At 37.8% G+C, this 13,756-nt stretch overlaps 1 protein-coding gene across 4 annotated transcripts in view; it reads right to left on the reverse strand.

The window, feature by feature from the left end:
* Positions 1-609: 609 nt before the first annotated feature.
* Positions 610-13,756, reverse strand: part of spata2 (spermatogenesis associated 2) — a 157,406-nt gene continuing 144,259 nt past the window's right edge. For all 4 annotated transcript variants that reach the window (XM_048549840.2, XM_048549839.2, XM_048549837.2 and 1 more), the window contains 2 exons: positions 12,036-12,455; positions 610-2,434 (listed from right to left, as the gene is read on the reverse strand). In XM_048549840.2, coding sequence (XP_048405797.1) covers positions 1,151-2,434; positions 12,036-12,347 — 1,596 coding nt within the window. In that variant the 5' untranslated portion in view covers positions 12,348-12,455 and the 3' untranslated portion in view covers positions 610-1,150. The remainder of the gene's footprint in view (positions 2,435-12,035; positions 12,456-13,756) is intronic.

The following is a 13,756-nucleotide window of genomic DNA, read 5'->3' on the forward strand; positions in this document are numbered from 1 at the left end:
AACTGGGTAAATCACGTTATGATGTCAGTCATGATCTATGAACTGTGTCACAAGCTCAGTTGGCTGAATAGTTTACTCCTGTTCCTATTAATTACTTCTAAGTTACCAACACAATTGCGAGCAGTCAATAATTACACATGTACTGAATAAAAAGACATATTAGTGCACAGATCACATCCCATGTGTGCAGATAATAAAATCTTGGAGAAAGATATGCAGCTTCATTTAATAGAACTGCATGCAACTGGTACAATAAATGAGAAACTTCCATTTTCAAATGTTTAAAATACTTATCTTTTAAGGTGTGTTTCCCAGTTAAACAATAAATATGTTTATTACCTAGAATACTATGATTTACAATCGATGCCTTCAGTGTTTGATTTCTGGTCTGTGACAAGTTGGATAATTTCACATAAGCAGAACTGATATAGCTTGTGGACTCAGGAGAATGTTTAACACTCCTGAATTTAGTTAAGAACAGGTGTATTCCATTTGGTAAACTGAAAGAGTTAACTCTGTATTATCAGTACTTAAGGATATTAACCTTGGCTTCAGACAGACTAAATTCTTCACTTAAAAATAAACAAACCACAATTTAGCATCGTCCAGTGCACAGTTTTATTCATACAAGCAAAAAAATTATGTAACAGTCTTCAAAACAAAATATGCATGGATAAGCCAAGGAATACCATTACAGGATCAGGGTTCTGATCAAAAAACACACACTTGCCCACCAATTCTAAGTATAAAGTAAATATGAAACACAATCACATTAGAAAAAGGCAAGAGAAAATTGCACATCAATAACAAAGGCTCATTATATAAACATCTGACAGTTTTACATTAAATCCTCCAGCATAAAATATTGCAGACTGTTGTCTCCCACTTCTGGTGACAAAGATATTTGCTGTTCCAGGTTCTAAACCATTATCCCATTTTGCACTGGTATGAAATTTTAGATCAAAGCAGCTTCAGTTTACATATATCAGCCCTTGAAAAATATAGCAGCAACTTAAATACTTTAAGGTACATATTGTAGTACAAGAATTCACAGTGTGCATTTGTATTTCAACAGGATCGTTCATCCTAAAATCTGTTGTCAAAGTATTCTCAGCATAGATTTTTCCAGGGCTGATCATGCTTTGATAATTCATCTGTATATGGTATACATTTTGCCAGATTTGTAATTGAGCTGATTGTTTGGGTGAAAATTATGCATCTTATTCTTGTTGCAATAATCTCGATGATAAACAGTCCTGCAAACTTCACAGGAGACTTTTGAACAGTTCATACAAGTAAACTTTGCACCGGATTTGTCACAAAACCCGCAGCGCAATGTGCTGGTGTCCTTTGAACTGGGTAAGTGCTCTTGATACTGGGATGTGACAGAAAATGCACATCGCTCTTTCAGAGGTGAACTCATAGAAAGATCATTCTGGACAGAGGACGAACGGGATAAGATACTCATGTCTCTTGGATATTCCTGTCTACAAGAGTAAAGTGAACACTCTCCAGTGTTATGATGGCATTGGTTACAAAAAGGCTCATTAGATTTTTGGCAAGTTATGAGACCACTGGATATTCCACACATTTGGCACTTCAACGCAACCGTGTTAGGTACACTTTCTTTGGTAAGGTGCGTTGTTTCATGATACATGCCTCTTAGATCATTATTTTTGATCAATCTTGTACTGTGACCTGTTGTGTCTGTCCATCTCTGTGTTAAAGTGCTTCTAGAATCTTCAGCTGTGTAAAGATCCAAGTCATCACCAAGTGCATGGACAGATGTATTAAAACTGTTTTCTATTCTCCAATTGTCATTAACAGATTGCAAGAATTCCTCTGACCCTAAACGAGGGGAGCTTGATATAGCAAGAAGTGAAGGTGTAGGTCGACAAATCTCATCAGTCATTTCCTCAAAGGAAGAACCATAAACTGTCTCTTTCTTGTGATGTACAGGTGTCAAATGAACTTTATTTAACTGCTTTCCTAAGTGATTTTCATCACTATCTAAAAATGATGAAGGTTTGTACATTAACTGTTTCACATAACTGTTTGTTAATCGTTCACCATCTGATCTTCGAAAGTCTATTTGTGTCACTGATGTATGCAAATCTTCCATTAGTCTCCATTGTCTTTTCATTGCATCAATGCAGCCTCTCACATCCTCTGCACTGCTCTTTCGTTCTTCAACTACATTCAGTTCTGAATAGCCCTTATTTTTTATTTGTGAACAAATTTCAAGTAAATTCTCACATTCAATTCCAGCCAGGTACAGCTCAAAAGAAATCAATTTCACAGAGTTAGTGTTTACTTTGTTTTTCAGTTCAAATGTTTCTTTTTCAAGTTGGTATCCTATCTGATATAGGATATTCCAAATGTCTTCTTCACACAATGCAGATTTGATATAGTAGACGAAATGGCCTGTGAAGGTCTAGAACAAAGAAAATTTCAAAAATTCACGTTATTAGCATTTCTCACATGCGTTCTTTCCCTACATTGTCACTTTAATTCATACAGCCTCCTTAAAAGGAAAAGAAAGTTGAGAGAATTTGCATACACAAATAATTAAGCGAGCCATGAATTTTAAACTTGAGCTCAGCTGAGTACTTGAGGGTTGTGACTGCTAAACATTTAGCAATTGTAAAATTATTTTATTGTTTCATTCATTGTTAATATGTTTTAAACAAAGCATGGCCAACAGAAAAAAAATACAAAAAAAAATCAGAAAGCTTTACTTGTGGAACATAAGAGTGTTGTCTATTTTATTATATTTCTATATCTCGCATTTTTCTTTTGATTCCCAATCAGTAAAATATTTTAATAAAAACTTCCATTGCTTTCAACAACAATCAATAAAATAAAGATAGTTGATTCCATACAAACATTCCTGTACTGAAATCATAAGTAAGGTTCCACACAACTCTACCTTGCTTTTCTGACTCAGAAGCTTTGAAGTGGAGCTCCTTCAGACTTAGGCAACATAATTTTGATGAACTAAGTCAGTAGCCAGTAAAACGTACACCATAAAGCATAATTAAAAAAGAGAAGAGCTAAGAAACAGCAATGCGCATTTATATATCTATGACAAAAAAGTGTGTAATTTATATATTTTTTCCAATATTGGAATTTGAATTTCAAAATAAAGTATTGGTAATTTCAGGGAGGTTTTCATTTTGCAAAGACAAGTTCACAGAATCATTGAGAAACAGTAGCAGGCAGATTACAGTCCATGTGTTGTTAATGGAAATATGTTCACACTGTTGAGTTAATGACAGGTAGAATAAGTGTGTAACCATTATCTCTGTTTCCAAGAAGAATCTAGGATTAGGCATTTTCTTTTAAAATTTACTTCAGAAAACATCTGAAAGACTCCTGAACTTTCCTCTGATCGATTCAGAAAATACCAGGGTTGAGTTCAGAAGCAAGTTTCATTTCCCTCCTACGAGCTCAACAAATCGACCATTTCACCAGAAGGGTTTATTTTGGGAATTTTTCCAAACAAGTGGAGTCTGGTTAGAAATCTGGTTATTAAAATGGAGAAAGTTAAGCTCTTAAATTTAAGACCTGATCATGTCAGCAGACTTGGGAAGAACTCAAATTATGTCCGCAGTCCACAGCAAAGCTGTACGCAGTCAGCTAATTTTAAACTTGAAAACTGTGATAGGAGTGTCATTAGACAGTTCCTGAAAACCAACCGAGATGTTGATTTGCTGTTTTAAGGGTTCTCTGTCATCTATATATAGTCTTTTTTCATATTGCTTTGGTGTAATAAACATCTGTTCTATTGTTGGAGAAAATGTGGAGCATCGTTCGAATGTTTCAGCGACTAGCCACCACTTGACCCAGCTAATAAACAAAATCTGTCAAGTTAAGTTTATTCTAGTATCAGACTTTCCAGAGAAAAGACCAATCTAATGTGGCAAGCTAGTAATTGGGAATTTTAATAACAACGATAGCATTTGCAGTTTTGGATTGAGTCAAATTTATTTTTGGAATAAAAGGCAGCCATTCAGCCCACTGAACCTATGATGGCTCTCTAAAGAGAGCAATCCAGTCAGTCCAATTTCTCCACTATATCCTCATTGCCCTGGAAGTATATGTACTTCCAGTACACGTTCAGTTTCTTTCCCCCTCCCCACAAAATTATTGATTGTCTCTGCTTCCACAACCTATGCGGGCAGCAAGTTCTAAGATACCATGTGACATAGCGAGTAACACTGATCTGGAACCCACTGCCCAGAGGTTAGTGAAAGCACAAATATAGTCAGGATGGCTAAAGCTGTGCAATGCTTCAACCAAACCAAATAAATTTAATCCTTAGTAGCAGCAGAATGCAGGAAGATTTCTTTGGATTTCCTTCTATTTAATTTAAAGAAATTCTATTTCTCAAACATGGATCTTTTATTCTTTACAAAAAATCTTGTAAATCTTTTTTGTCTGTGCTAATCTCATATGCTTGCAAGGGACTAATTTTACAAAATCCCTTTATTTAATTGCCTCCTTTAGATCATTATCAAATATCTTTTTTGTTAGCTCCAATAATTTCAGGGTCAATGAGTAAAGCATTTGTATTATGTCAAATTTTCCCTGTTTATACATTTAGATCATATTTTAAAGACTACAGCCTGTTTGCTATTTAGTTACAATGGAATTCATCTATATATGCTATGCATGTGTCTTTTCTTACTTTTGAATATCTCGATTAAATTCCCCTCAGCACAAAAGAGTGATGGCCTAATTGTTCCAGTTCATTCTTATTTCTCATATTTTGAGGTTCTCAGTCCCTGATGTCACTTGGGTAACACAGTGTAGCACCTTTCTCTGGTGCATTAAGTGTGCAAGAATACAAGGTATTCCAAGCTACGTCATTTTGTAGGAGTCACTGATATTTTTAAAGAATCAATTTCTTAATAAAGAGAAACAAAATAGTGAATCAAATAGAAAATACTGGAAATGCACAGTAGCATTTGTGGGAAAGAAACAGAGTTAATGTTTCAATTTGAAGATCTTTCAGCAGAACTGAAATAGAACTGACTTAAAACATTAACAACACTTTTCCCTATACATACTACTTGATCTCTTTATATAAATCTCATTTGATTTAATGGAGTCCCTCTCCACCCCCATCTACTTTCCGGAGAGACCACTCTCTCTGTGACTCCCTTTGTCCGCTCCATACTCCCCACCAGCCCCATCACCCCAGCACTTTTCCCTGCAACCACAGGAAATGCTACACCTGCCCCTACACCTCCACCATCACCCCCATCCCAGGCCCCAAGAAGACCTTTCACATCAAACAGATGTTCACCTGCACATCTGCTCATGTGGTATACTGTATCCGCTGTTCCCATTGTGGCCTCCTCTATATCGGAGAAACCAAGCAGAGGCTTTGCAGAACACCTACGCTGCGTTCGCAACAAACAACTACACCTACCGGTCGCGAACCATTTCAACTCCCTGTTCCACTCCTTGGACGACATGTCCATCCTGGGGCTCCTGCACTGCCACAATGATGCTACCCGAAGGCTGCAGGAACAGCATCTCATATTTCGCTTGGGAACCCTGCAGTCCAAGGGTATCAATATGGACTTCACACACTTCAAAATCTCCCCTCCCCCGACCGCATCCCAAAACTAACCCAGCTCGTCCCCGCCTCCCGAGCCATTCCTCCCACCTTAAGCCCACTGTCATCTCCTACCCACTAGCCTTATCCCGCCTCCTTGACCTGTCTGTCCTCCCTGGACCGACTTATCCCCTCCCTAACTCCCCATTTACATTCACCTTTACTGGCTCCAACCTCGCCTCTGACCTGTCTGTCTCCTCTCCACCTAGCTTCTCCTTTATCCATCTTCTATCTGCCTCCCCCTCTCTCCCTATTTATTTCAGAATCCCCTTCCTCTCCCCCATTTCTGAAGAAGGGTCTCGACTCAAAACCTCAGCTTTCCTGCTCCTCTGATGCTGCTTGGTGTTCATCCAACTCTACACCTTGTTATCACAGAAGACAGGAGCAGGAGTAGGCCATTCAAACTCTGAGCTTGCTCCTCCATTTAACTGATAATATCCTAATCCTGCACGCCCCATATCCCTTTGATCCCCTTTAGCCAAAACAACTATATCCACCTTCTTCTTCACAGCACAATGTTTTGGCCTCAACCATCTGCTATGCTAGTGAATTGCACAGGCTCATAACTCTCTAGGTTAAAAATGTTTTCTCAATTCTCAAAAATTTACCTTATATCCTTAAACTATGACTGCTGTTTCTAGCCTCCCCCCACAATTAGAAACATTGTTTCTGCATCTAACCTGTTTAGTCTTACTTAAATTTTGAATGTTTCTATAAGACATCCCTTATTCATCTGAACTCCAGTGAGTACATTCCTAACTGATTCAATAATCTGCTTATACATCAGTCCTTACACTTTGGTAAACCTTCACTCCACTCCCCCTACAATCAAGAGAATCCTTCTTGATAAGGCGACCAAAACGACACGCAATATTTCAGGTGCAGTCTCACCAATACACTGTATAATTAGAAAAACGCTTCCTTGTGCCTCTACTCAAATCCTCTTGCTATGAAGGCTAAGATACAGTTTGCCTTCTTTACTGCTGCTGCATCTACATATTTACCTTTAGCAACTGGTGCATAAGTAGGACTAGGTCTCACTAATCATTCCACTGATTCTACAACCAGTCAAATAATAATCTGCTTCCTGTTTTTGCTACCAAAGTATATAATCTTGAATTTATTCATATTATATTGCACTAGTCACACATTTGCCCACTCAACTGTGTCCAAATCACAATGCAACATCTCTACATCCTACTCACAGCTCACCCTTTCACCCAGCTTTGTCTTCAGCAAATTTTGAAATATTGCATTTAGTTTTTTCATCCAAACCATTAACCGGGATGATAAGTGAGCGGACTGACAAAACTGGGACATTGGAAGCAGAGATTTGCATGATCTTGCACACAAACTAATCAAACTATGTGTCAATTTTACAATAACTTGCCAAAACACAAGACAATACCTTTAAAAATCTAAAGCATTTCAAGGCTTTTGTTAAAAAGCAAAAAGTGAACTAGAAGCCAGAGAGAAAGGTAAACAACCAAGGCTCTTTTTTTTTAAAAAAGGGCATTGCAAAGAATGCGGGGCACAAAAGCCGAGGGAATTCAAGAGCTCGCCATGTCACATCCCGACAGTAAGGAAAGGATCCAATCATACAAACTTTATTTTTTGTCAGCCAACTTTCCATCCATGCTAATACATTACCCTCTACATTATGAACTCCTACTTCCTGCAATAAGCCTTTATATGATTTATCACAGAGATTCTGTGACCAGAGGAGATTACAGAGATGGGAATGGGAAGGTCCTGGTCATATTCATAGACAGGAATGGGAATCTTGAAATTGAGGAATTGCTTAGAGAGTTAATTAGATCAGGGCAGAATAGATGAATGGACTCTATGCAAGTGAGAACAGTAGAAATTTAGATTACCTCAATTTAGGGTTGGTAGAACTTGGGCGGCTACAGAATTAATAAGCCAAAGATCGACCCTGCACTTCAAATTTGAAGTTAAGATGAGCTTGAGCATTCAAAAAAAAACTCCAATTCTTCACATTTCCAGAAGTGGCCCCCCAAAAAGGAACTATGGACAGTGTATCAAATGCACCTTGCAATATGCAACCAAGATATAAAAAGGTAGAAGGTTGCATATGACTCATTGATTTGGCCGGAATCACCTACACTCAGGCTAGTTAACACCTAGGCTACTATCATGTCTGTGCTCGAGAAATTAACTTGTGTTCCTGCTCCTCATTTTTATATTGTGCTCCCTAATGGACACAGCACGTGAGATGAGAACAGGATCAGGCTTTATAATGCCCTTCATTGGCAAAGAGACCATTAAAACTGTAGGAAATCAAGTCCTTAATGTTTGGATGACTTTTTAAAATAAACTGCCTTTCCCCAACTACTGTCAAGAAGATGGTGCTGAGTGTTCTTGAACAATCTGAACCTGAAATAACAAAAGAATGACAATAAATTTCCAAATCAGGGTGATGCATAACTTTGAGGTGGTGCTGTTCCCATGCATCTCCTTCCTTTGTCCTTCAAGGTGGCTAAAATCAAGTGTTGAGAAGTGCTGAAGAAGAAATTTTGCAAATTACTTCTGTGTATCTTGTAGATTATGCATCCACTGCGGATACATTGCATCAGATGATCTTTATTGGCAGCAGGAGTGAAAGTTAGGGTTGTGCCAATCAAACTCTGCTGGATGGCATTGCTTCTTGAGTACTGTTGGAATTGCACTCAATCCAGCAAGCGCAGTGCGTTTAGTCTTACTCTTGACTTGTACTACATAGATGATAGAAATGTTTGGGGGAAATAATGGGTGGCACAGTGGCTCAGTGATTAGCACTACAGTCTCACAGCACCAGGGACCCGGGTTTGATTCCAGCCTCGGGTGACTGTCTGTGTGGAGTTTGCACATTCTCCAGGTGCTCCGGTTTCCTCTCACAGTCCAAAGATGTGCAGGCTAGGTGGGTTGGCCATGCTAGATTGCCCATAGTGTTCAGGGGTGTGTGGGTTAGAGGGAGATGGGTCTTGGTAGGATGCTTCAAGGGGCGGCGTGGACTTGTTGGGCCAAAGGGCCTGTTTCCACACTGTAGGTAATCTAATCTAAATCAGGTGATGATCCCTCAGTTGAGAATACAAATCTCCTTGTAGTCATACCATTCAAGTGGTTCAACTAGATCAGTTTCTGGTTAAGACAACTTGGATGGTGAAGCTTTTGATAACTGTAATACTGTTGAAGGTGTAAGATTGAAAGTATAGACCTTCTCTTATTGGAAATGGTCTGACATTAACTGGCTGAAATTATGGTTACCACCCATCAGCACAAGCATAGATGTTGTCCTGATTGTACTGCATGTGAGCACAGACTTCATTATCAAAGCAATTGTGCATGGAACTAAACTCTGAACCCTTCAGACATCCTTTTTTTAAAATCTCATTATATACAGGGAAGCTTAGCAATGGCACTAAATGGATGAGCCTAAGGTACTGACCTGAGGAACACGTGTAGCATTGTTCAGAAGCAGAGATGATTGGCTCCAACAATTACTTTCGTTTGTGCTAGATATTACTCCTACCAATGGTGAGTTTCCCCCTCCTCTCTGATTTTGTTAACTTCAAATTTACTTCAGTTCCTTGTTGGTATATTTGGTTAAATGCTGCCTTTGTGGCAATGGCAGTTATGCCCTGCTGAATTCAATTCTCCTGTTCATGTTTAGCTGTAAATGAACATTGGAGAGGAGTTACTCTAGAGAATTCCAAATTCAACATTAAGTGCTGCTTGACAGCTCTCTTTGCAGCATCTTTAATTACGTTGATCAAGAATAAATTGATGGGGCAGCACTTAGTCAGATATGATTTGATCCGCATTTTATGGATAGGAATACACCTAATCAATTACCACCATGTTTGCTAAATGTTAACAAGGTAGCTATGCTGGAACAGCAGAGCTTAAGAGGCAAAAACTAGTTCTGGACCATACATCTGGAGCACGAAAGCCAAAATGCAGTGATAGCTCACAGCCAATGCTGTATCCAATGCATTTCTGAGGTCATAAGCAATAAATGAATTGGCCAAACAGTGGCACCCATGATGGTGGGTGCCTCCAAGTACAGCCACAATGGACCTTACACTTGACACTGTTGGTTGAAGATGGTTGTAAACAATTTAGCTACATCTTTCAAACTCAGGTGGTCAGCTCTATCATCGAGTACGGGGATGTTTATAAAGTCTACTCTATTTGTTCCAGTTTCCCAAGCATCCAACATTATCCGTAAATGATGTGACAGGATTGCACAGCTTGGACCTGATTCATTGGTTGTGGGATCACTGTTCTCCGTACTAATAATACAAAAAAAAACAAACAAACAGTCTCCCACCAAAAAGGTAAATTTTGTCTCTTCATTCTTCTCAAACGGTTAGTAGCCTTGGACAGTTAATTGCATCATCCAGCTCCAACACCTCCCTTATCCACCGTCATCAACCTGGACAGGACTGAATATCATTTGCAGTGATGTTTTCCTGCTCCCATACCACTGCCTATGGTGTCCCCCCAAATATATCTATCCCTGAAAACTCCTACTCCTCACTAACGTTGAACCTCCGCAACATATTGCAAAAGCACAGCATTAGTTTTTACTTGTATAAACAATGACAAACAGCTAGACCTCCACCACCTCTCAACTCCTCTGCTAATGCCAAATTATCGACTGCTTATCTGACATTCAGTACTGGATAAGCAGAAATGTCCTTCAACTAAATATTGGAAAGACTGAAACGATTGTTTTCAGTCTTAATGATTCGTGTCCAGTGACTCTCCTTAATCTTCTTGGGAATGAAGCAGTTCTGAAGAAGGGTCACTGGCCCTGAAACGTTAACTTGGATTTCTCTCCACAGATGCTGCCGGACCTGCTGAGTTTTTCCAGTAATTTCTGTTTTTATTTCTGATTTCCAGCATCCACACAGTTATCTCTTCTTTTTTGGTGGCCATTGTTTTCTATTCATCTCCCTGGCAAATGAGCTTCCAACCATGCAGTCATGCCATCACTAAGGTAAAATATTTCCACTTCTGTGACATCACCCAACTTCACTTGTCTGAGGTCATGTGCTGCTGAAACCCTGGTTCATATTGTTTTTAACCTCTAGACTTGAAAATTCCAAAACATCTCCGGTTGGTCTCTTTTAACTTCCACAAACTTGAAATCATCTGAACACTGCTGCTCATGTTTGAACTCTCAGCCCCTAACACTTCTCCAGTTGCCTGGACTTGATATGAAGTAAAACAAACAAAGAACATAGCTCACCATAAATGCCCAAACCCTACTTTTGCAAGGGCTAGGGTATCAAACAGTTAAGCAACTCCAAGAGTTGTTTAGCTGAATGGATTTTGTTGTTTCATTTTGAATCTGTGCAATGTAGTACAGATTTCATTCCAAACTGATAGTCAAATGAAGTCTTTAAAAGCACTTCCTGTTGACAGGACTGACGCATCCCTGTAATAGGCTCTCTTTCCCAAAGATTGGCATCTGACACCTGCAAAAGTAGCTTTTGGAAATGATTATTTCATGTTGCATCCTGAAGCTGATATTCACCCTTCCTAGCACAAGAATCAAGCTCTCTGCACCCCTTAAATCATCTACTAGCGCAAGCCAAATATTAAAGTTAAAATCTTTCATACTCTTTAATGACTATTACATCTGCATAATAGATCCTGCATCTAGTGCTATCATATTAATATTCAGGCAGAACTATTCCGATCGAATATGGAATCTGTTTGTATTAAATAACATGAGCAATGCGAGTGGATTATGATAGATTTAAGCTCTTAAAATACTACAGTTTTAGCAGCATAAACACTTCAAATAAAAACCATATTGGCACTTTTTTGTACAGCTTCACTACAGAAAATGCTCTACTTTCACTTTAAAAATTCTTTCAAGATTGGAATTTAAGAACATTCCTTGATTAAAGATATTTGCTGCTTTTGATAGTAGTTTTTGATGCAAATGGTAGCTACTTCTCTTTCCAGATGATACTGCAACAGATGTCTCGAGGAAACATTATAAATTTCCTAAAGCAAAATACTGTGGAAGCTACAAATCAGAAACAAGATGAAACTGTAAATTCTCAGTGGGTCTGATGGCATCTAAGGAGAGGGAAACAATGTTAATGTTTCAGGAGATGACCATTCATCAGTTAACCGTGTTTCTCTACCAAAGCAGCAGAGTGTTTCCTGAATTTTTTACTTTTATTATAAGTATCCTACAATGTACACGCATAAAGCAAATGCAAATCATCCACCTTGCAACGAGTACCTTTGTTGAGGGGAAAAAAAAAGAATTTTCACTGATTCAGCCATTGTTTCTAAACAATTAACAAAACATCTGTTTGAATTTGGTTTAACGTATAACCTATGTTCCATTTTAGCTTCTATATATAAAAGTAGACGACTGTACCTTTATTGTTTTAAATTCTTTTTTCCAGGGATATAGAAAGAGGTTAGTGCAGAAGGTTTCCAGAATTCCAAAGGCAGTGAGAAGCGCACTTAAACTTGATGTTCTGACCATCCTCAGAGCATTCTCCACTATATCATAAAATCTGAACACTTTAAATCTTTCATTAGAGTCCTGCCGATATAAATCAAGTAAGGAGGTAGCAGTCTTCTTAATGCCCGCATCATCAACTGCATGATCCTTTTCATTCAATTTTAATTCACAAATCTGTACATATTTCCGAAACAAAGTGTCTCTGATTTTATTTGTATCCATTAGGAATTTATGGGGGAAGAATTCAGCACATGTCCACAGCCTTCCTGTTTTCAACTGGGAATTAGTTAAGACTACAATCAATGATGCCAGGGAAAGTGACACACTTACCTGTGGATTAAAAAGAGACAGAATAAATTAGAAATTAAAATTGGAAGAATCTATGAAACAAGTCATAAAACGTGACAACAAGCTAGTATAAGGAAATGGAAGTGGTACATACATTTTGAACTGTAACTTCAACAGTTATGAATTACTCATTGCGAAGTTACAAAACAAAAATCCCCTCAAAAGTGAAATAGCAAAAAAAAAGGAATATGCAGTCAAAAATTCGGTGTGAATTTGACTAAACCATATTTAGACGGTCAATGATAATCTATTCCAAAAGGAGCTGTAAAAGAATGGTGAACTGGAATTTAAATATTTAAAACTAGCTTTCTTGTAATTAAGACATAAAATTCTGGAAATCCCATTTTAGTAAGAACAGAAGAGTATTTAACAAATTCTCAGAAGTATGATTGAGGTTTAAAAATGACTCCACTAGTAAACATACCACAACTGCAGGCAATTTCTATCCGACTTAATGGGAAACCCAAGCTTATAGTTAGGCATGTTTTCTTGGTGCTTGCTTTTCTCAAAGGAAAAAAGTGCCAAATGTTTTAATATGATGGGGTGTGCATTTGAAAATTTCAGTTAAATAGAACGTACCAATGTATTTTTAAAGCAAAAACCCTAGTCCTGAACCAAAACTATTTCCTACTGCAATCGTTACATTTACTAAAACAAACTGGCTTCATAAGGAATACATGTCTATAAGCAAATGCAGAAAATGGCTAGTTTTCATCTCTGATGGGAGGTCTAAAAGGATGCAAATAGATTTTATCAATATTAGATATGATTTTAAAAAAAAACTATCAGTCCCACATTGAATTTGACCATTTAATATTTATAGACCAAAATTAAAAAATATCTATACAATAAGCTTAATTTCTTCCTTAATTACTCTTATCAGTGTAGAGAAGAAACTCAGTGAAATAAAAGCAGCAATTAATGGCCATATACAGAATACAGCAATTAATGGCCATATAGAGAATACTACCATTCTTTTCCGTGATGAAAAACTGTAAATTACTCAAAAACTATATTTTCAAGTTGTATTTAAATCTCTACCAGTTAGATTCATTTTTTGTACTTCAATCTGTCAAACCTAGGGCTAGACCATTTTTGGTGGATATAAACATTGTTATGCAGAAATAATGTTTTTTTTCCCCTCACTGTTTCTAATAACAAAGCTCACACCCAGCTATATTTTTCAAATTGTGTTTCAGCTTGTTCTTGAGGCTCAGCATTTGAACAACACTAGACTATTATCTTAACAGTCTGTTAAGGGTGATAGAAAGAATAAGAACTGA

The sequence above is a fragment of the Stegostoma tigrinum genome, chromosome 19 (assembly GCF_030684315.1).
Source record: "Stegostoma tigrinum isolate sSteTig4 chromosome 19, sSteTig4.hap1, whole genome shotgun sequence".
Taxonomy (NCBI): Eukaryota; Metazoa; Chordata; class Chondrichthyes; order Orectolobiformes; family Stegostomatidae; genus Stegostoma; species Stegostoma tigrinum.